Source organism: Erythrolamprus reginae, chromosome 4 (genome assembly GCF_031021105.1).
Source record: "Erythrolamprus reginae isolate rEryReg1 chromosome 4, rEryReg1.hap1, whole genome shotgun sequence".
NCBI lineage: Eukaryota > Metazoa > Chordata > Lepidosauria > Squamata > Dipsadidae > Erythrolamprus > Erythrolamprus reginae.
Window position 1 is genome coordinate 42,672,175 of NC_091953.1, and position 23,498 is coordinate 42,695,672.

General features: G+C 42.3%; 1 protein-coding gene across 4 annotated transcripts in view; it reads left to right on the plus strand.

The window, feature by feature from the left end:
- The window catches only part of EPHA3 (EPH receptor A3), a 179,070-nt gene that overhangs the window by 83,543 nt on the left and 72,029 nt on the right, over nucleotides 1–23,498 (plus strand). For all 4 annotated transcript variants that reach the window (XM_070750157.1, XM_070750159.1, XM_070750158.1 and 1 more), the window contains 2 exons: nucleotides 3,003–3,158; nucleotides 5,886–6,221. In XM_070750157.1, coding sequence (XP_070606258.1) covers nucleotides 3,003–3,158; nucleotides 5,886–6,221 — 492 coding nt within the window. The remainder of the gene's footprint in view (nucleotides 1–3,002; nucleotides 3,159–5,885; nucleotides 6,222–23,498) is intronic.

Here is a 23,498-nt window from a genome sequence, read left to right on the forward strand (position 1 = left end):
CCTCTTTCTGCTTGTTATACCTCTAGCTATGCAACCAAGCATTCTACTTGCTTTTCCTACCACCTTTATTTTAATAAAATAAATCCATTACCTCTCTTCTTAAAAAGGAGTATGTTTCTCAATAAAGGTAACCATCCTTCCCTCATCCTTCATGATGTTCAGAAAAGGAAATCATATGGCCACCTTTTCACGCCATTCATTTTCCAGGATTTAATTTACAATGGCTTTATTTCTTCTCTTTCCTCCTGAGAATTGTAGTACTGAATGATCTTATTTTCACTTGACATACAAAGACAGAAGACGTGTAAGACAGACAGGATGGGGAGAAGAGATACAAATCAGACTCTTCCACTAAGGCTTGCTGGGACAGCAGGCTTCCAACTAGCTCATTTGCTTCATAATTGCTATCTTTATAGCACTGTAACTTAGCCATGCAAGAAAACACAAAGAGATTGCAAAGTTTTTGCCTCTAGAGAAAATAAGCAGACTAATCTGGCTTTGTAGTGATGTTTCTTATTATGTACTCTCCTTGTCTTCATTAACTGAAATCGTTTGGCTTCCTGGTTTTTGCATCCTGCTTCTGTCTTTAGGTGGGCACTCATAAATGTACAGTTATTATTGTGACCCTTTCAATCCTCAGAAGAGTTTTCAGCAGCTTGTAAGATTATACAATACAAATTCCCCTCATGTTTGAGGCTTAAACAACTTCTGCCCTGTGGAAATTTTAACACAGAATAATATAAAGCAAATAAAGACCATCTTTAGTGGGAATTTTGTTGCCCACTAAAGTCACAAATCAGGCTAAACTTGAAGATGTTTCAATGGGAATTGCACTCTGAGTAGGCCACAGTTGAAAAGACCACGATTTACTTGTTCTAATAGTGAAGGAAAATTTGTCTTACTGTTTATGTCTGTGTTTTATAAATAAAAACCTTTTAAAAAAGAAAAGAAAAGAAAACTTTGGGATAATGAAGATTTAAGCCTGCAGTACTTAAAATTAGCATTAAAGTGGGAGCTCTTTCTTTCATTTTAATATAAAGTATATATTAGTCTCTAAACTAAGAGACACTAAAGGGAGGGAGAGTGTGTATGTATTCTGTATGTGATTAAATATATATTGTGGATCAGAAAAATTGTTTTGATGGTCTTTTTTTTAAATGTTGAAGAATTAGTGTGAGAGAAACATTCAAACTGAAACCAGTAATATTAGCTGTTATCTCAGGATACGTAATTCAGTTAATAAATAAAACAGAGTTTATGGTCATTTGAGAAGAGGTAATGGCAGACGTCCAGCCACTGTGGCTATATGCCCAACCCTAGGATTTACCCATTATAAATACTGTATTCTAATGAAGTGTAGAGGCATGCAGTTACTTGCAGATTATGTCATTCTCACTTCTCACTTTGTATTAACATGATGTGAGGTGGTTTTTCACTCAGTCTGGACAATGAAAAAAACTAAAGGAACATGCCAATGTTAATGAAACACTACCTCCTGGAGTTTGTCACTAACAGATTATACAAGCTAAGACACTATCCGCAACAGCATCTGTAAGTGCAAGAATCATATACTGAGAGATAATTTAATTTTGACCAGAAAAAGCTCATTGTCCCTTTGCTTATATTCAGAATTACATGAACATTTCATTATTCACATTTTGTTATGGCTTGCTTGCATATACTAAGCATATACTAAGATCAAACCAAAGTATGCTGGATTGTCTGCAATCATTAGACTTTGCTAAAGAGTTGAATTCATGCTCGAGAACCATTACAAAACATAAAAATCAAAGCTATTTGGAACTATAGAATTTATTTTTTCTTTTCCATTGGACACATTCTTTAGTAATGGTGCAATTATTAGCAGTTATATGTATCACATTCCCTAGTTAAAAATTATATATTTTTACGACCGCCTCATTTCATTTTTGTTTCACATTGTTTCACATTGTTTTAACTTTCCCAAACAGAAATAGAAGAGTGTTTTCAATAATCAACCAATGAAAATGTTATTTTTCAGTTTTAAACCCCTATGTATGTAAATACAATGTGTGTTTGTTTGCTTTATTTATTTAACTTGGAAGCTGAGCTACAACAAGCTGCTCTGCTTTATTCAAATGGTTAACTAGCTATACTTAGTAAATTAGAAAGATTGCAAGCTAGGACATATTTGTGTTTTTAGTTTTCTGAGATTGCATTACAAATATAATCCACATTTTATTTGGGAAGTAATAATTTCCCCTATAAAATAAAATAGGCTTGGATAATTTTTAGTGACTTCAAAAGAGTCAAGTTCTGGAGTTTCATGTTATTATGTACTAGAAAAAGAAGGTGATATTGCTGAATAAATAATAACATGGATTCTTGAGGTAATTTCCACCGGACCTGTTTCTTGATCAAGCCCACTTTAATGAGGTGGCACTTCATGGATGCAGAAGCCTTACTAAACAAGATATAGTTATAATTTGCATATTATATACCTGCTATATTACTAAACTAAATACCTATTTTATGCAAAGTTCTTCTAAATCGGTATTGTAGCAAAAGTGCCTATATTGGTTTAGACAATAATTCACAGCCCTCCTGGAAAATGGCAAAGATTAATGAGATTGAAAATATCAAAGATAAAAACCATGGGTTTTGTTTAATGCATGCAAATGTGTGCAATGAAAATGAAATCTGAAACGTTAGTATTGACTAAGAAAAAGAGAGAGAAAGGAAAAAAAGGAAGGCTTAAATTAAAGCCCTGATTTTTGCCAATTCTATTGAATATAGTTTAGAATTAATATACTTTAATATACTTTAATATACTTTGCTTAGACTTAGGAACGTCATAATGGGAATATAGTTTGATGCACTAAGTCCAAGGCAAACTACCTTTTTTCATATATGCTGTTTCAATATTGACTTTTAGTTTTCAGGTGGAATATCTTTTCCCTGCTTAGCAAAGAATAATGAAACTTTAATATGAAAAATAGTAAGCAATTACTGTTCTTTTACAGCTTGCCGACCAGGTTTTTATAAAGCCTTTGCTGGAAATATTAAATGTGCCAAATGTCCACCTCATAGTTCAACCAATTTGGAAGGTTCTACAAACTGCAAGTGTGAGAAGAACTACTTTCGATCTGAAGGAGATGTTCCATCAATGGCTTGCACAAGTAAGTAAACTCATTATGATGACACTGAAACCGGTCCTTACATTTTGTTGGTCATCTAGGCATGCATTTTAGAGCAGGGGTCTTCAACCTTGGCAACTTTATAACTTGTGGACTTCCACTCTCATAATTCTTCAGCCAGCATGTACTGAATTCTAGGAATGAAAGTCCACAAGTCATAAAGTTGCCAAGGTTGGAACCTTCTGTTTTAGAGTATTTCTATGTCATTAGTGTTTCCAGACTAATCATTATTAGATATTGTTATGATTGCTGGTTTGGGAAAAAGGGTGAAGAATATTTTTTAAACACAAAAATGCAAACTCCTGGAAGACAAAGTTTGCATTCTGTTATGAAGAGAGAAAAAGAGATGGAAAACAGAAACGAAAGGTTTGAACTCTGGAATCTGGAGATGAGATGAAACAAAAGTTCATACCAATTGGAAACCCAAGCAGGTATTAGGCTAAATAAGTTAAAAGAAAGATCCCAGATTTGTGCCAACTTGCAATAACTAGGAGCATGGGTAGAAACAAGTAAATCCAGAAACTCAAAACAGTAGTGTAGGACCGGTTAAGCCCAGAAATAATTGATCTGCAATGTAAACAATAATATGGACATGCTTTTGACCTGTGTTTCTACTTTAGGTTTTTATAGTTAAAAAAATTGAAAAAGAAACAATTTTGTTATAATACCGTACATTGTGTTTATATGGTGCACCACTACTCTTATCATTACTACATTTATTGCATTATCATTATTATACACAGTAACATAGAACAGTTATATTATAATTACTTCCAATTTTATAAATGGTTAATTATCCCTATTTCTGGATGTGACAATTCTTATTCACTTGTGGAAAATCAGATATACAGTTGTCCATTGTGGAAAAAACAACATTAAGCCTAGGTCTATGTATTAAGAACCTGAGTACCTAGACTTAAGATTTGCTTTTTATTAAGATTGTGCAAAGCTTTTATGGGTGATCATATTCAAATGGTTTTCCTGATTCCACCACTAAATCAAATCAATGAAAAAAGCAACCTTTTTTTTATTACTGAGTTGAAACAGTAGTTCCATATGCATTTTATTGGTCCACTCCTTCCCATGGTCTACAAGCATACAAACATCTTGTTGGTAGACACTTAACTCATAATGGCAGCTAGTAAAATAGGATTGACCCTATCCCAGCTTTCATACTTCACAAGCCTAAATCCATGGCCTCTAATTCCTCAGTTGCTATGGTACATTGCATCAGCTGAATAATGAAAAGCAATGCATACTTTTACTGGTTTGGTTAATTTCTTAATAAAGTGCTCTTTATGGCTGTAGCTAATGTTTGTATTGCCTTTCAATAATAGCTTGAATATTAGTTAATTTGAAAAGAGGGATTAAAGCTAGATATTAGAATACATATGTGTTACAAAATTGGTTTATATCTCTTAAAGTATGTAAAAGAATATATAATATATAATCTTTCTTTAGGACAGGGATGGGGAACTATGACCCTTTTATATAATAATAATAATAATAATAATAATAATAATAATAATAATAATAATAATAATTTATTAGATTTGTATGCTGCCCCTCTCCAAAGACTCGGGGCGGCTCACAACAATTATAAAACCAATGTTACAGTGGAACAAATCTAATATTAAAAGAGAAAAAAGACATATAAAACCCTATTATTTAAAACCAAACAACACATACATACCAAACATAAAATATAAAAGCCTGGGGAAGGTGTCTCAGTTCCCCCATGCCTGGTGATATAGCTGGGTCTTGAGTAATTTACGAAAGACAAGGAGAGTGGGGACAGTTCTAATCTCCGGGGGAGTTGATTCCAGAGGGCCAGGGCCACCACAGAGAAGGCTCTTCCCCTGGGGCCCAACAAATGACATTGTTTAGTCGATGGGACCCGTAGAAGGCCAACTCTGTGGGACCTTATCGGTCACTGGGATTTGTGCACTAGCAGGGGTTCCAGAGGTACTCTGGTCCAATGCCATGTAGGGCTTTAAAGGTCATAACCGACACTTTGAATTGTGACTGGAAACTGATCGGCAGCCAGTGCAGGCCACAGAGTGTTGTAGAAACGTGGGCAAATCTGGGAAGCCCATGATGGCTCTCGCAGCCGCATTCTGCACGATCTGAAGTTTCTGAACACTTTTCAAAGGTAGCCCCATGTAGAGAGCGTTGCAGGAATCAAACCTCGAGGTGATGAGGGCATGAGCGACTGTGAGCAATGACTCCCTGTCCAAATAGAACTGCAACTGGTGCACCAGGCGAACCTGAGCAAACGCCCTCCTCACCACAGCCGAAAGATGGTGTTCCAATGTTAGCTGTGGATTGAGGAGGATGCCCAAGTTGCGGACCCTCTCTCAGGGGGTCAATAATTCCCCCCCCCCAGGGTAATGGACGGACAAATGGAATTGTCTTTGGGAGGCAAGACCCACAGCCACTCCATCTTGCCTGGGTTGAGTTTGAGCTTGTTGACACCCATCCAGACCCCAACAGCCTCCAGGCACTGGCACATCACTTCCACTGCTTCGTTGACTGGGCTTTAACTCTCAGAACATGTGGGCTTCAACTCTCAGAATTCCTGAGCTGACCATACCATGTAGCAGATAGATGATAAATCTATATGTCAGTGACAAATGTTAAATGGCTTTATTTCTTGAACAGAATTGAAACAGGATAAATAATACTTATTTTCATTCTCTTCCCATATAGGACCACCTTCTGCTCCCAGAAATGTTATTTCTAATATCAATGAAACCTCAGTTATCCTAGATTGGAGTTGGCCTTTGGACACAGGGGGCAGAAAGGATGTCACTTTCAACATTGTATGCAAGAAATGTGGAGGGACCAGCAAACTTTGTGAACCATGTAGCAATATAGTAAGATTTCTTCCTCGTCAGATGGGACTCTCCAATACAACTGTGACTGTGGTGGATCTCTTGGCTCATACAAATTACACTTTCGAGATAGACGCTGTCAATGGAGTATCTGATTTAAGTACCATCCCAAGACAATTTGCTGCAGTCAGCATTACAACCAATCAAGCAGGTAAGTACAGAAATGTTTATTTTGCTATCACAAAAGAATGGTAGAACTTGCAGTGTCCCTCATCCCTATGCCTAACATCTTCTTGTACTCAACCTTCACATTCAAGCAAATAGAATGGTAGTTATCATATTTTCTGGACTATAAGGTGCACCAGAGTATAAGATGCACCTTAGTTTTGGGGGAGGAAAATAAGAAAAAAGCTGATTGGTGGGTGGATCTGCCACCGAAAATACCCCAAACAGTTGTTCCCAGAGGTGAACCAAAGCAAGATGCAGAGCTCACAACCAACAAACCTGTTGCTAAAGTTGAGGGGCCTTTTCAAGCCCCCGAGACCTCTATTTTGGAGGATTTTTCCAGCCCCTGAAATCTCTGTTTGAGAGGGTGGATGGGGTTACATTCTTATTCATATTCTATTCTATAATGCTAAGTTCCCTGCCTTCCATATACCGTATTTTTCAGAGTATAAGATGCACCTTCCCCCTCAAAAGAGGATGAAAATTTGGGTGCACTCTCTTTTGAGGGGGAAGGTGCATCTTATACTCTGAAAAATATGGTATATGGAAGGCAGGAAACTTAGCATTATAGAATAGAATATGAATCAGCAATGATGTTGCTTAAAAAAAAGCAAACCTAATTTCCATCTCCATCAATATAAGCATGGTTTCTAAATCACAGGAAGTAGTTTTACTGTCTTAGCATCTCAAATATATGCCAAGTTATGGATGGTCATGATAAACTTGGACAGATTGGAAGAATAGTAACAAGAATGGCTGATATTCTGTAAACCAAGTTTTAGGAAACTGATCAAGGGATACTTTTAGCATTTGTAAGAGAAAAAAATTGACCATGGAATGAAACTTGTGTTTGCAACTCAAATCATTTGATTGCTATTTCTTCAGGAATGTCTGTTAATAATTACATCTTTGATATTTCATCAATATTATTTCATCACTGAAAGTATTGCTTGAACTGATTAATCTTTTTAGTTATCTTAATTCCTCTCAGTGCATCCCAAGCATTAGGATTTTCAGTCTTTGTTTTAGTTTCATTATTAGTGTAAAACCTCAGATCAGATATTTTATCATAACTAACAAATCTTCTTTATTCATGATGAAGTAATCAAGGATTTTTGAATTTAGGAACATAAAATATATATTTTTCTTTTGTCCACCTATTTGCTTTGCCACTTGCACAATAGTAGTTATATGAATTGAATATATACATTTGGACACTTTCATTTCCCAATTCCAAACCATTTCATTGCTTCTTATTGTGTTTCAATTGATCACTATAACACCTGATTTAGGGTTAGTACACTGTGCTTTAATCTGCGCACTTGAAGGACAGCTTTAATATAATTAATAAAGCAAAAAATTCCATTGCCTTTCCCATTGCATATTGGGGTTACCCAGGGCCGCCATCAGGAATTTTGGGGCCCCATACAGCCTAAGTATCTGGGGCCCTCCGCCATTTTAAAACTACTTTTTTAAAGTTTTTAAGAAGATGTTAGATAATCATCTGAAAATAGCTGTAAATAAAACCCGATGTTCCCAGAATTAACTTTATTCATAAGATTATGATAGCAACAACTTGACCTTAGTTTTACTGGAACTATAGAATAATCATATAATAACCGCTGATGTTACAGGCCGTATAACTATATAAAGAAGGAACTGTGAGGATAACAGTTCAAAAGGGATGGGGGTGGTGTTTGTTATGTTGTGTTGTTTTGTTGCTTGTCTTATAAAATGCAAATACAAAATTTAAACAAACAAATAAGTATATTGTAAAATGATAGATTATGTACTATCTTATTTTTTTTAATGTTTACATAATAACTACTTTTTTTAAAAAAAATCATCTGTCTGAAGTAGTGTAGGATTCCTGTCTAAGCAGGGGGTTAGACTAGAAGACCTCCAAGGTGCCTTCCCACTGTTATTCTATTCTAATTATCCAGGGGGTTGTGTAGTTATCAGTGGTATTAAAATAGGAGCTGTTAAAAAAAACCCAAATACAATTTCATATTGCTTCACATCTCAATATCCTTTTCGATCTAGTTTTTACGCCCATCGGTGAACGCAGGTCTGAACGAGCCCGTGGTATCCAAGTTAATTTCAAAGTACACTGCTCAAAAAAAAGTGAAGGGAACACTTAAACAACACAATATAAACTCCAAGTTGTCAATCAGCGTTGCTTCCTAAGTGGACAGTTTGATTTCACAGAAGTTTGATTTACTTGGAGTTATATTGTGTTGTTTAAGTGTTTCCTTTATTTTTTTGAGCAGTGTAGATAGAGCAGGAGGTCTCCAATCTTGGCGACTTTAAGACTTGCGGACTTCAACTCCTAGAGTTCCTAGAGCCAGCGAAGCTGCCTGGGGAACTCTGGGAGTTGAAGTCCGCAAGTCTTAAAGTCGCCAAGGTTGGAGACCCTCTGATAATACAGGGATTCTATCGTTGTATAAGTCAGTGTTTCCCAACCTTTTTTGAGCCGCGGCACATTATTCATATTTTTAAAATCCTGGGGAACATTGAAAGGGGGGGCGGGGGGCGCGGGCTAAAGAAAAGTTTGGACAAAAAAACCCTCTCTCTTCCTCCCTTTCGCTCTATTTCTCCCTCTTTCTCTCTTTTCCTTCCTTCCCTTCTTTCTCTCTCTCCATCCCTCTTTCTTTCTTTATTTCTTCCTCTCTTTTTTGCTCTCTTTCTCTCTCCCTCCTTCCCTTCCTCTGTCTTTCTCTCTCCCTTGCTCTCTCTCTCTCTCTGTCTCCCTTGCTATCTCTTTCTTGCTTTTTTCTCTCTCTCTTTCACTGTCTTGCTATATGTCTCTTTCTTTCTCTTTGCCTCTCTTGCTATCTCTCTTTCTCTCTCTCTCTCTCTCTCTCTCTGTCTCTCTTTCTTTCTATCTCAGAGAGAGAGAGAAAGTCTCTCTTGCTAAGTCTCTCTTTTTCTCTTGCTATGTCTCTCTTTCTTTTTCTCTCTCTCTGCCTCTCTTGCTATGTCTCTCTTTCTCTCTCTCTTTCTCTCTCTCTCTTTATCTGCCTCTCTTGCTGTCTTTCTTTCTTGCTCTGTCTCTCTTTCTCTGCCTCTCTTGCTATGTCTCTCTTTCTCTCTCTCTCTCTGCCTCTCTTATGTCTCTCTTTCTTTCTCTCTCTCTCTCAGCTGACTGCAAGCGGGAGCCCTGACGGCGGCAGCTGGACGTGCTGCTGGACACCGTATATTCCAGTGCCAGCATGTACGACGTCCAGCAGCACGTCCAACCGCCACGTCAGGGCTCCCGCTTGCATTCAGCTGAGAGAGAGAGAGAGAGCGCTCCCTCTCGCCGCTGCCTGGAGCTCTCTCTCACTGCCGCCATCTCCCCACGACTGCCTGCGGCCACTGCAGCCACCCCCCCTCCTACCGCCAGTGCCCTCCCACCGGGCCACAAAGGACACTTGCCGCCGACGCCAGGAAAGTTCCAGCTGGGTGGGGCGCTGCCGGTACTTCCGTCCTGGGGCTCCCGCTCGCAGCTGTCCCCCGGCTTCTGCTCGATGCCGTGGTTTTCGGCGCTCTCCTGCTGGGCCCCAAAGAAGGAAGGCGGGGAAAAGGCACGAAGAATGAAGCTCTCCTTCTTCCTGCCTTCCTTCTTTGGGGCCCAGCAGGAGAGCGCCGAAAACCGCGGCATCAAGCAGGAGCGCACCGGTTGGGAAACGCTGGTATAAGTTACAACCGGGTTCTGAAGACCAGCCCCACACGACAAAAAACCTCCCTTCTTTTGCTTTGGGAAGGCGCCTCGAGTTTCCCTCACGTCCATTCATCCGGGTTATTTTTCTTTTACCGAAGGGAAGCTCTGATTGACGGCGTTAATGCGGGGCCCCTCTAATCACCGGGCCCGGTACGGGGCTCCCTGTAGTACCCGTCTATCGGCGGCCCTGGGGTTACCAATGCAGCATTTACTACTGCCTTTTCTGAGTTCAGCTTGTGTGTCTGTCAATTCTAATTCTAAGTACTGTTTTATATGAGATAAGTGCAATTATTTGGTAGTTTGAACATACTTTAGCACTGCAGTTTATGTTACAGGATTATGAAATAATCTTTTCCAGTTCTTTGGCACCGCTTATAGCATTTTAACTGCATTATCTAGCAAGCTTTAAAAGAATACATCTGGTATTTAATCAACTCATGCAGCTTTGTTAGCAATGTGTTCTAAAGCTTATAAAATTTCATTTTCTATTATGCCTGTTGATAGTTTAATGATCAAACCTTTATATTTGGCAACTTTCTTTGTTTTCTTGTAGAAGGTGATGATGATACAATTTTACATATTTCTATGATCCAGATTTTTGCACAGAATGTTCTTGAAATTTATATTTTATTTCAACACCCTCATTTTCTATACACTGCTTATGTACATATATTTTTTCTTTCCATTTTTCTTGATCCCGTGTTAGGTTTTCAATTTTCTGTTGCCTCCAGCATTCTGTATTTCTTCAGCAAATTTCAATTTATATAGAAAGACTTATTTATATTTATTGATTTTCTTTTTTCCATTTCCAGATATTTTTGTTTGATCCTTCATTAATGATATCATAAATTTAATTTTAGAATGCAAGTACTGCATCCGATATACTCAATTAAATCAATTCAAAATAATAGGAAATATTGTTGATGCTGTAAGTTGTTGGTTTTATTATTTGGCTTTATCATTTTATTCAAAGAACTTTAGATCTCTGCCATATTCAGCACTTGATCTTCTTTTTGTAGGCTGAATGCCATTTGTTTTTCTTTGTTTACACAATGTGTAGTCAATTTTGATTTTTTTTCCATCCAGCAGTATCCATAAGGAAAGTCATCTTTAAGTTTGTTTGAAGAAGATAATTGAACAAGGTTTTTAAATTTTCTTGGCAGAATGCCATGTCTATCTTCTACTTCATTTTATTCAAAACAATCAAATTTCCCAATTATTCCAGATTTTGTTGTGCTTCCAAATTTAATATTCTGTTTTCCTATAACTAATATGACAATTTTAAAAGTGTGGACAAGCTGTTACAAATCACCATAAAATTGTTCAGCCATAGCTTTCTCTGCTTCTATTGTTACAGCATAGACTTGAATTACTACAATATTGATTGGCTAGTGTCAAACAAATCACAGTCTTTCATTTGGGGGTTATATTGAAACACTGGCCTTGACACCAGGTTTGTTAATAATTATGGCAATTCCATTTCTTCTGTGGTTTTCTGGTGTACAATAGAAGATACAATTTTTCTTTGATGTGAAATGAAGTTTCAGTTCAGTTCAGTTCACTGACTCCCAGAACGTCAACACTCAGTCTTGACATGTTGCTCTAACATTGTTAGGTTTGTCTTGGTTTCTGATTCTGACATTCCCTGTAACTGTAGGATTAATAGCATTATACTTTCCTTTTGGTCCATCCATAATAGCTGGGCTTCCCTTTGGTTTTGAAATGGCCACATAATAAAGACTAATGTCATTTCTTCTTGTCCTTCTTCTTTTTCAATAGGCCATTAGACTTTTCCAGTGTGAAATGTTAATCATCTAGTATTAGGCTGATTTTCCTTCTTACTATTGTCTAATTGTCTACTACAGTTGGTTGCTAATTCCATTTCCAATGGATTGAATTCATTTAATATGATTTCCTCCTCCCCCATTGTTCTGCCGGATTATGACACAACCCTTCAATTAAAGGTAAAAGTAGCCAAAACAGACAAACACAGGGGAAAATGCAACAATAGTTTCTTTATCCAAAGAAAAATAGAAGCAATTTTAAATTCAAAGGGATTTCTTGTAAAAACAAACCACACTTGAATGCAGTGAGATAACAAAGACAATAAAACTCCAGTCAATTAACCAGTAACTGTGAAATTTGTCACAGCCACTACTCTTCAGACATTGTAAAACTCACTATGATTTATTGTCAAAGTCCTGAAATCCAAAGAGAGTCCTGAGAACAATCCTGAATGACAAGTCAAGGTCCACAAGTACGATCAGATAATCTTCCACACTGTGAGGCCTGCACACTGCCCATTTAACAGCAGTCCTAATTACTTGAACCACACCCAACCACAGGTGGACTCTCTTATCGCCTGTAATACTTTTGAAGCTGTTCTCTCCTATGCATAGCTCTACGCATGCATGGGTCTATCATTGTTTCTTCATCAGAGTCTATCGAAAATAATGAGGACTGGCTTCTTCCTGGGCTGTCTGCCAGTCCCCCCTCTTTCATCTCACAGACACTTCCTTCTTCAGATGATAATTCACTGGCCGACTCTGTCGGCAGCAAAACAGGCCTGTGACATTTGGATGTTTCCCCCACCTCCACCTCCACAGTCCTTGGGGCAGGAGATGGGCCAGAGCTAACCACAACACCCCATCATGAATGATTTTTCTGGAAGTGTAAAGGCTCAATGTACCTCATCATGGGAGATACAAGCTTTTTTATTGTACAATTTTACACTTTAAATTTATTGTACAATTTTACAGAAAAATCGGTTGTGATGAAGATGCTGTATTTTTCTGAGTATAAGACGCACCTTTTTCCTCCCTAAAAGAGGCTGATAATTTGGGTACATCTTATACTCTGAATGTAGCTTTCCCCCCCCCAGCCCTAACTAGCTGATGATGATCTTCCCAGCTCTACCTTGCAGGCTCTTTCATTGTTTCTCTCTACGAATAATGTTTTCCAAGCCCTAAGTCTTTGCAAGGTTTTTTCCATTGCTCTACTTGCACTGAATGTTTCTTTCCATGTGCTGATACTGTTCCCAGCTCTTACCCGCTTGCAAGCTTTTTCATTGTTATTCTCTCTGAATAAAGTTCTTTTAAAGCTCTAACCAGGGGATAAAATAATGTGCTGAGGCTAAGGATGCTAGCCAAATGAATACCTGCTAAGCAGATTATTTTCCCTATTTTCCTCCCCAAAAACTAAGGTGTGTCTTATACTCCTGTGCGTCTTATCCTCCGAAAATTATGATAGTTTGAGGATACTACAGTGGTATCTCGACATACGAGTTTAATTCGTTCCAGACCCGAGCTCGTAAGTCGATCAACTCGCATCTCGAACGAATGCATTTAGACTTTGTTTTTCACGCCGAGATAACTGGAAGCAAGAAGATTCTTGTGCCACCTAGTGGAAGCTTGGCTCTTATCCCGAATTTGAGCTCGGGTGTTGAACAGAAATTTTGCTCGCGTCGTGGCTCGTAACTTGGAATACTCGCATGTGGAGCAGCTCGTATCTAGAGGTACTACTGTACTGTGAGGAATTACCATACGAGTGTCCCACGTAGTTTTAGTCTTCCAAATCTTTTCCACCATACGATGATGTTCATCCATTGTGTTTAAAGAAGACCTTGACAATGGGTTGTGTGGGTTGTAAATAATGTGTCCGCAGATGGCTGGTAAGGCCTATATGGGCATAAAATATTCTTTCATATGTGCATTGTTGTAGCATTTGTAGCTCTGGGTTTGTGGAGGGCTTGTTTCTCTTCTGCTATGAATGTTCCTCTGGCCTCAGATGTCTGGCAGCCTTGGTGGATCATCATGCACAATGTTGGTCGATCTTGTGCCATGGTTCCCAAGGAGGTGGTGTCAACATCAAGGAAGTTGAAGGAGGGTAACAACATGTTGTTATATTGCTTCCTTTGTCCCCCATGTGTGATCACTTTCCTTTAGACAGCTCACCAGGGAGGTGATGGTTGTCAGAAATAAATGTATTTCTGAAGGTAATATTACAATGGTAAGCCATAATCAGCATGTAATCATGGGTTTGCTAAATGTGCTGCAACCTGATTGGCTGTAAGCTATATAAGGAGGAACACCCTTGCATGGTGAGTGGTTTGTTTTAGTAGAGTGTGGTTTGTTATAGAGTGGTTTGTGCTGGGTGGTTTGTAGCTTCATGGTTAGTGCTTAGTGGTTGCAGTGGTGGACAGAATAAGAGTTATATAAAAGTATTGTGGATAGTTTATTATAGTGGTTAAACGTAAAGGTGATAGTTTATTTAGAGAAGCAGTTTGATAAGAAGAAAAGTATAATATATTTTTACAAGAAAGCCTGCTGCAGTGTTTTTTATTGAAGGCTTCAATTAGGTATAGTGGCTAACAGTGGCTACTTGGTGGGTTTACCTTCCGCATGCACAAAACTCTCTCTCAACAATAGTCTGGTATCCTAGCAACATGGCCTGCCCAGTATGTCTGGGCTTTCATCAGCAGGATGATCCACCATATAGGGCCCATCAATAAGCAGAAACATAGATAGAATACGAATATATTCTTACAGTACATTCATCACTTTATTTCTGATTCTCACCTACTGTTTGAACCCAGGCACTGGAAAAAATTGCCTTTAAACAGATAACAGGTTTTGTTGTCATTTGTGACATTATGACAGTATCACACTATGTCTTTAAAAGCTTATGGGATAAGTTTGAATCCGTTGGCTCTTCGTTTTATTGTTAAGGGAAAGGCTTATTGAACTGCAGTTATCAACCATGCTGAAAGGAACAACCTCATCTCAGTTCACAATAATATGTTTTCACACAGATGTTATCTAATAACACCAATCAACCCTGCTTAGGAAGGGTCACTGGCTGCCGCAGGAGATTTATATAACATTCACAATCCCTAGAGTCAAGGTGCTAATTATGAATCTGACACAAAAAGAGATGGACAGCTGTGTCTCTCCGACAAGCTGATATGCAGATTTGCCTGATTCCCTTGCCGATATTAATTTAGTAGCTGCATTACATTTAGGCTGCTGTTTTAAAGATCCATACATTCTTTAATTGAATTTTGTTGGGCTTATAAGGTAAACCTTGATTTGGTAGCACTGTACTAAATATAATAATATATGTTTTATAGTATTTACAATATCCTGGTACTAACCGGGAGTATTCTGAAGAATCAACATTTTAACTAAAAATAAAGTGTGTGTGTGGGGGGGGATAAGATATATTATTTACTGTAGCTTTCTGCAATATACAATGCTCAAAAAAAATAAAAGGAACACTCAAATAACATATCCTAGATCTGAATGAATGAAATATTTTCATTGAATACTTTGTTCTGTACAAAGTTGAATGTGCTGAGAACAAAATGAAATTGATTTTCAATCAGTGTTGCTTCCTAAGTGGATTTAACAGAAGTTTGATTTACTCGGAGTTATATTCTGTTGTTTAAGTGTTCCCTTTATTTTTTTGAGCAGTATATTTAATACATTATTTTGTATAAAATCAAGGCTAAAAAAAATCATTTTAAAAATGAAGTTCAATAGTTTCTTAACAATAATTCAGGAAAATTGTCCCCATACCAAAGAGATTAAGTCAAAATTCTAGACATGCAGATATTTATATGGAATGGGAAACTTTTTTTCAAGTTCACTCACATTGCCTTTAAGGTATAGAACAAATGAAACCACATATTGTAAGAGAAAATGTTATTTTTATAAAAGGTGTTAATATGCAATGTAGGAATGTGTGAACTGTATAAATTTAATTGCAAAAGAACAAGAATTGTGAAAAAATAGGAGGAGGAAGAACTAAACATAGCAGAAAAAAAATACCCATTGGTTATATATCTAAAGAAATACAAAGTAAGAATTTTCATATTTATTTTTGAAATCAGTCTTCACTCTTAAACAGTAAAACTAATCAGTACTTATCAAATTACAGAAGCAAAAGATCTAAAAGTATCAAACTTGGTAAATATATGAACAACTTCATATAATTTCTTCCTTTGACAAAATGTAATTTATAGTAGGTGGAACTCAATGAGTTATTCCTTGGAATCATAAATGTCCCTATTCATTGTCCAAAAAAGAACAAAAATATTTATATGAGTATATCCTAACATCCGAGGGTGATTGTTTCCAACTTCATTCGACATTCATGTGTTAATTGCAGCACATACAATTACCACTACCACTATGTACATCAGGGCTGGGTTCTAATTTACCTCAGTGCCGTTTTGCTTCCTCCTATGCTGTGTATGTATGCAGAGCGCACATGTGCATGCGCAGTGGGGGGAAAATCTGGAGGTTTTTTTTAAGCCCTCCCCCAAAAATTTTTAAAAACATTCTTTTAAAAAAGATGACAGCCTCCAGTTCTGATCCAGTTCCGTGACGTCATTGCGACACCATCAATGGGTTGCTACCATTTCAGGTGAACTTGTCCAAATTATTATTATTATTATTATTATTATTATTATTATTATTATTATTATTATTATTAATTGGATTTGTATGCCCCCCCTCTCCGCAGACTCCGGGCGGCTAACAACAATGATAAAAAACAACATGTAACAATCCAATTTAATAAAACAACTAAAAACCCTTATTATAAAAACCAAACACACACACAAACATACCATACATAACTTGTAATGGCCTAGGGGAAGGAATATCCTAACTCCCCCATGCCTGGTGACAAAGGTGGGTCTTGAGTAATTTGCGAAAGACAAGGAGGGTGGGGGCCATTCTAATCTCTGGGCGGAGTTGATTCCAGAGGGCCGGGGCCACCACAGAGAAGGATCTTCCCCTGGAGCCCGCCAAACGACAATGTTTGGTCGACGGGACCCGGAGATGGCCAACTCTGTAGGACCTTATCAGCCGCTGGGATTCGTGCGGTAGAAGGTGGTTCCAGGTGTATTCTGGCCCAATGCCATGTAGGGCTTTAAAGGTCATTACCAACACTTTGAATTGTGACTGGAAACCGATCGACAGCCAGTGCAGGCCGCGGAGTGTTGCAGAAGCCCCACGATGGCTCTCACGGCAGCATTCTGCACGATCTGAAGTTTCTGAACACTTTTCAAAGGTAGCCCCATGTAGAGAGCATTGCAGTAATTGAACCTCGAGGTGATGAGGGCATGAGTGACTGTGAGCAATGACTCCCTGTCTAAATAGGGCCGCAACTGGTGCACCAGGCGAACCTGGGCAAACGCCCTCCTCGCCACAGCTGAAAGATGATGTTCCAATGTCAGCTGTGGATCGAGGAGGATGCCCAAGTTGCGGACCCTCTCTGAGGGGGTCAATAGTTCTCCCCCCAGGGTAATGGACAGACAGCCTCCAAGCACCAGCACATCACTTCCACCGCTTTGTTGACTAGACATGGTATGGAGATGTATAGCTGGGTATTATCGGCGTATTGATGATACCTCACCCCATGCCCTTGGATGATCTTACCCAGCAGTTTCATGTAGATATTAAATAGCAGCAGGGAGAGGACTGACCCCTGAGGCACCCCACAAGGGAGAGACCTAGAGGTCGACCTCTGACCCCCCACTAACACCGACTGCGACTGCTTCAGGCAGGCCTTGTTCAAGTGGTGCAGGGCCCGTTGGGGGAGGGCTTGGTCCCACCCTATTCCTTATTGTCTAATATTAGATTTTGGTGGTATGGCCCCTAAAAAGCGGCAAGCTAAGGCCCTCCCGGCCCAACCAGTGGTGCGGCCTAGGAGGGCTGCCAGGCCGTCTGCCCGGGCTCGGGCGGCGGCAGAGGGGCCCCCGGGGGGGATCCCGGTGGTGGTGGGGGGTTTATGCCCACAGTCCCTCAACCCGAGGTGTCCCCTTCTCTCTCCTGGGCCAGGGTCCTGGAGCGGCTCGACGATTTGGAGAGGTGGCGGTCAGGGGCAGGCCCGGAGGGGCTTTCCTCGGCTGCCACTGCAGCATGGGGCGCGGACCCCGAAGAGGAGTCGGCCCCGGCAGGGCAAGTGGCCCACGACGCGCAGAGGGCCCATTTTGAATATGGGGGCACCATATGGAGGCATTACGACAAGGGGTTCAGGATGCGTATTGCCCATGACCCCTACTTGCCTTGGGATATGGTGGTTCCGGACCTGTGGTTCCAGGCCACGCATATGTCAGGGAAGGAGGGCTGTGATAGGACCGATAGCGGTCACTTTATGGAAGAGGAGCCTGCGACGCCCGCGCCGGCCAAGGCCGTGGCGGGTGCCGTTGGAAAAGGGGCCTCTTTAGTGTGTCACGAGTTCGCTGCAAAGGGGGCGTGTTTCCGCCCCATTTGCAGGTTTCGTCACGCCTGCGGAAGTTGTGGGGGAAACCATTCCGCAGCCGTGTGCCCCCGCCCCAAGAAGGGGATTGAAAAGAAAGGCTCGGGTCTCCCAAAGCCTCCCCCACCTGCTGGGGGAAAAGGGGCCCAGCCCAATTAATTTAGTGGTGCTTGAGGGTTGGTTGGGTGACTACCACCCTCGCTCGAGAGCGGCCGCTCTCTTGCTAGGTTTCTCTGAGGGATTTAGGATCCCTTACCAGGGTGTTAGGAAGGCCTTCATGTCTGACAACCTTAGGTCGGTTGTTGGTCATGAAGACATTGTTAGGGAGAAGATTGGGAAGGAGGTTGCCGAAGGCAGGGTCCTCGGGCCCTTCTCGGAGCCGCCCTTCCCGAATCTTCGGGTGTCTCCCTTAGGTGTGGTCCCCAAAAAGGCGAGTGGTGAATTTAGGTTGATTCACCATTTGTCTTTTCCAAAAGGGGAGTCAGTGAATGATTTCATTCCTGATGAGTTGTGTTCCGTCCGGTATGCATCCTTTGATGCAGCCGTGACTATGGTTAGGAAGTGTGGGGTGGGAGCCCTTATGGGTAAATGCGACATTAAGTCGGCATTCCGGCTCCTCCCCATACACCCAGGCGACTTTGAGCTGTTGGGCTTCCATTTCGAGGGGGGTTATTACGTGGACAGAGCTTTGCCCATGGGGTGCTCTGTCTCGTGCTCGCTTTTCGAGAGTTTTAGCACCTTCTTGGAGTGGGCGCTCAGGAGGCAAAGTGGTCTGGGTACGGTCGTTCACTACCTTGATGATTTCCTGTTGGCGGGGCCTGCGCATTCAGAGCAATGTTTTGCCTTAGAGCTTTGGGGGGAGCAGTTTAGGGACAAGACCGTGCACTTTTGGTGTGACAACCTAGCGGTTGTCCATGTGGTGAATGCCCTGTCCTCAAAGAGCGACAGGGTCATGCGGCTTGTCCGCCATTTTGTGCACAGGTCCTTGTCTCTAAACGCATTGTTTTTGGCTAAGCATGTCCCCGGGTTAGATAACGGGGTTGCTGATGCCTTGTCCCATGGTCAGTTGTCCAGGTTTCGGACCCTGGCCCCGTGGGCCCGAGAATTGCCAGAAGCGTTCCCCAGCCACCTCTGGAGTCTGGGAGGGATCCAGAGTGGTGGAGAGGCGAGGCATCCCGGGCAATCTCCTTGTCTGTAGCGCCCGGCACCCTCAGGGCATACCAGCGTGCAGGTAAGGAGTTTGGGGAGTTTAGGCAGGGCAGGGGTTACCAGCTTAGTTGGCCTGTCCCTGTAGAGCATTTGGCCGAGTTTTGCGTCCAACTTAGGCAGCGTGGCCTGTCAGTTAGGACAATCCGGTCCCGGTTAGCCGGCCTCGCCTTTCTGTCCAAGGCGGGGGGGTTTGCAGATCTTTCGGGTGACTTTCGCATCCGGAAGATGCTGGAGGGCTGGCTTAGGGAGCAAGCGGGGGCCCCAGGTGACACTCGTCAGCCCCTGACGGTGGAGCAGCTGTCATCAATCAACGTGGTTTTTGGTAGTCTGTGTTCCTCATTGTACGAGGCCCGTCTTTTCAGGGCAGCGGCTTGTGTCATGTTCTTTGGGGCCCTTCGGGTCAGCGAGGCCATGGCTTCGTCTCAGGCTGACACTTCGCTCCGGGCCTTCCAGTTCGCTGATCTGGCCTTTAGACAAGGGGGGGTGTCCCTTGTAGTGAGGAGGTCTAAAACGGATCAGCTACGCAGAGGGGTTACCTTACAACTTAGTGCGGCCACCGACCAGTCGGTGTGTCCGGTGGCCGCCCTACGGCTTTATTGTGGTATGAGGGGGTCAGGTCAGGGGTACCTGTTTAGGCATTGTGACGGTACCCCTCTGACCCGTTTCCAATTTTGGGCTTTAGTATCTAGGGCGATGGCCCAGGTGGGCATGGATCCCGCCGGTTATGGAACGCATTCGTTCCGTATCGGCGCCGCCACTAGCGCGGCACTTTCTGGTTTCCCGGCCCATCGGATTCGGGAGATCGGCCGCTGGCGGTCAGTGGCATATTTGGGTTATGTTAGGCCCGCTGAGGATCCCAGGCAGGGCTTAGGCTAGGTAACCTCTCTGTGTCTGTGTCCTCTTGCAGGTCCCCAGGCTAACACGAAACCGACGGCGCTGCTGTGTGGCCACAGCATGATTTTCTGGGCCGGCCGCGCGGCAGCCAGGAGCGCCATCGGGACCCACCTGTCCCTGGGGCGGTGGGTCAACGTTACCTGGATGGGCCGGAGAGGTATGCGGTGGGAGGGTCTCCTACCGGCGTTGCTGGGCGGTCAGCATTCTGTGGCTGCGCCCGGCAATATGGGGGGCGGCTCCTGGAGTCGCGCCCAAAGGGGTCTGGGTGGGCAGCGTCCTGTGGCCGCACCCAGGTGGCTGGTATTGCACTTAGGGGGCAATGACCTGTGCATACTGGGAGGCCTGGCGCTGCTCATCCAGGCACGCGAAGACCTGCGAAGGCTTCGTGAGGTCTGGCCCACCACGCAAGTGGTGTGGTCAGAAATATTACCTAGGCTTGTGTGGAGGGACGCCTCTTCCCTTAGGGCCATTCACCGGGCTAGGCGACGGGTGAATAGGGCTATGGGTAAAACGGTTAGGGAATTGGGTGGAGTGGTAGTACCTCATCCCCTTATATCAATAGACCAGCCATGGCTCTACCGGGATGATGGCGTTCACCTGTCTGAGCAGGGGAACGCCATCTTCTTACAGGACCTGCAGCGGTCTCTGCGTGAGCTGGCGCAGCTAGAGGGGGGAGTCAGGGGGCCAAGATAGAGATCTGACCCCCGCTCCTGTGGCAGGTTAGGGGCGGAAAACTGGGTGGTTTAGCAACCGCGCGTTCTCCCTTGGGCATCTTTGGGGATGATTGACAGGTTCTCCGCAAGCTCATGGAGGGAGTTTCTGCCTGAGCAGCTGGGGGGAACCTGTCTTTGGGTCCTGCACCTTTAATTCCCCGATTCGGGTTAGCCGGTGGGACCCCCCTCATGCACAGCATGGCAGAAAAAGGTCACAGGTGACGGCCTGGCCCTCACCTGGACCTTGCATCGAGATACGCCCATGAGTTGCCCAGGAATGTTTGCTGGCATAACGTCATTTCCGCCCCGGAAGTATTTGTTTGACCCTGCAGGTCCATTTCCGGGTCATAGTTGTTTATGCTAATTTATGCAAAGTATTTGAATAAATTATGCAAATTTATGTTAATAAAAATGACCCAATTTTAAATCCAGCTCTGGTGTCCGTGTCGTTACTCCGTCTCTCCAGCAAGGGCAGCGCCGGACTTACCCGGCTGGCAGGCTTTGCTGGAGGGACCGGGAGACACGGTCCCTCATGGCGGCCGCCATCTTGGATCCCGGGCGAAGTCTCGCGACGCGAGACTTCGCTCGGGGGAGCGGGACCTGATTGGTCAGGTCCTTGATTGGTCCGGGCGGGGCCTGCTTGCCCTATATAAGGGCGAGCAGGCCCGGGGCTCTCCCTTTTCGCCCGGACTGAGCTCCAGAGCAGACACCCGCCCGCCCTCCACTATTTTGCAGTGTGCTTCGGGGTCGCCCTTAGGGGGCCGAATGGGAATTTTTTGCAGTTCTGCCTCTTAGCTGAGCTGTTTTTTCGCCCATTCCACACTGGGGTGACGGATGTGCGGTTAGGGGGTGCTTGCATTAATTAGGTTAATTGGCTTACCTTTGGTCATTTGGGTAGGCAGGTTAGGGGCGGAAAACTGGGTGGTTTAGCAACCGCGCGTTCTCCCTTGGGCATCTTTGGGGATGATTGACAGGTTCTCCGCAAGCTCATGGAGGGAGTTTCTGCCTGAGCAGCGGGGGGGAACCTGTCTTTGGGTCCTGCACCTTTAATTCCCCGATTCGGGTTAGCCGGTGGGACCCCCCTCATGCACAGCATGGCAGAAAAAGGTCACAGGTGACGGCCTGGCCCTCACCTGGACCTTGCATCGAGATACGCCCATGAGTTGCCCAGGAATGTTTGCTGGCATAACGTCATTTCCGCCCCGGAAGTATTTGTTTGACCCTGCAGGTCCATTTCCGGGTCATAGTTGTTTATGCTAATTTATGCAAAGTATTTGAATAAATTATGCAAATTTATGTTAATAAAAATGACCCAATTTTAAATCCAGCTCTGGTGTCCGTGTCGTTACTCCGTCTCTCCAGCAAACTAAATTTAGATAGATTTTCTCAATCTATCATTCCATAAAACTCATATAATTAATGAGAATCCACAGTATCAAGTTCTTTGCCCCCTCCGAGATCCATTTATGATACTAACAAACACTCTGTGGAATGCTCATAATCTTTTATAATTCTATTCTTTAGTAATTTCTTACCCTTATGCTTAAAACATGTATATAAAGTGTATCCTTTTTTTTTTTGCAAGCTTGTACTGTATTTGCAAGCATGCAGTAAACAGAACAGAAAGACAAATAGCTCGCAACATATGCATACATAGGGAAGTAAGTCTGTTGGAAAATAAGATCGTTCTTTGCTCTGGCTATTTTTGAAACTGTATACCAGCTCCTTAATTCAGACATTTGATTGACAGTTTAACAACTCCCTTTCAACCTAAGAAAATCTTGTCACCTCCTAATCCCTTCACTTCCCTATTAATATACTATTCATGACACTAAAGGAGACATATGCTAGTTTGACTTATTCTGAGATAATTTTACCTATCTCTTTAAGTAATTGAATTTAAAAACAATATTGGCATTGGCAGTATATAGGATTCTGATTTAAAGTATCTGTATATGGGTTATAGAAGCTTAAATCTTCTTCCACTTAATACTCTTAATTTCCCCAGAGAGAGCAATAGTTATAGAAAGGAGACAAGTTTTCTTTCAAGCAAATAGTTTGAAATGAGAGAGAAGCAGAAGACCAGGTTTAAGAACCGATATAACATAAGGATGATGCCATATGTGACAACTACATAAATTCCAGATTTATGGAATCTACCATATTTTGCTTGTTTTTGTTTGTTTTTTATTTGGAAATGCCTCGTTTTATTTGGTCTTGTTTTATTTGAGTCCCTATTGTGGTTGGCTCTGGCCCAGCTCCTGCCCCAGGGAATGGGCAGGTGGATGCAGGGGAAAATTCAACATGTCACAGGCCTGTGTTATTGCCGACAGAATCAGTGCAGAGTTTAGTTTCCTTGGACGAAGAAGAAGGTGGGAGTGACTCGGCGGAGGAGAACTTGGCACACAGCCCAGGCAGTCAATCTCCCTTTGATTCGGATGATGACGTTTTGGTCCCACGCAAGTGCAGAATTATG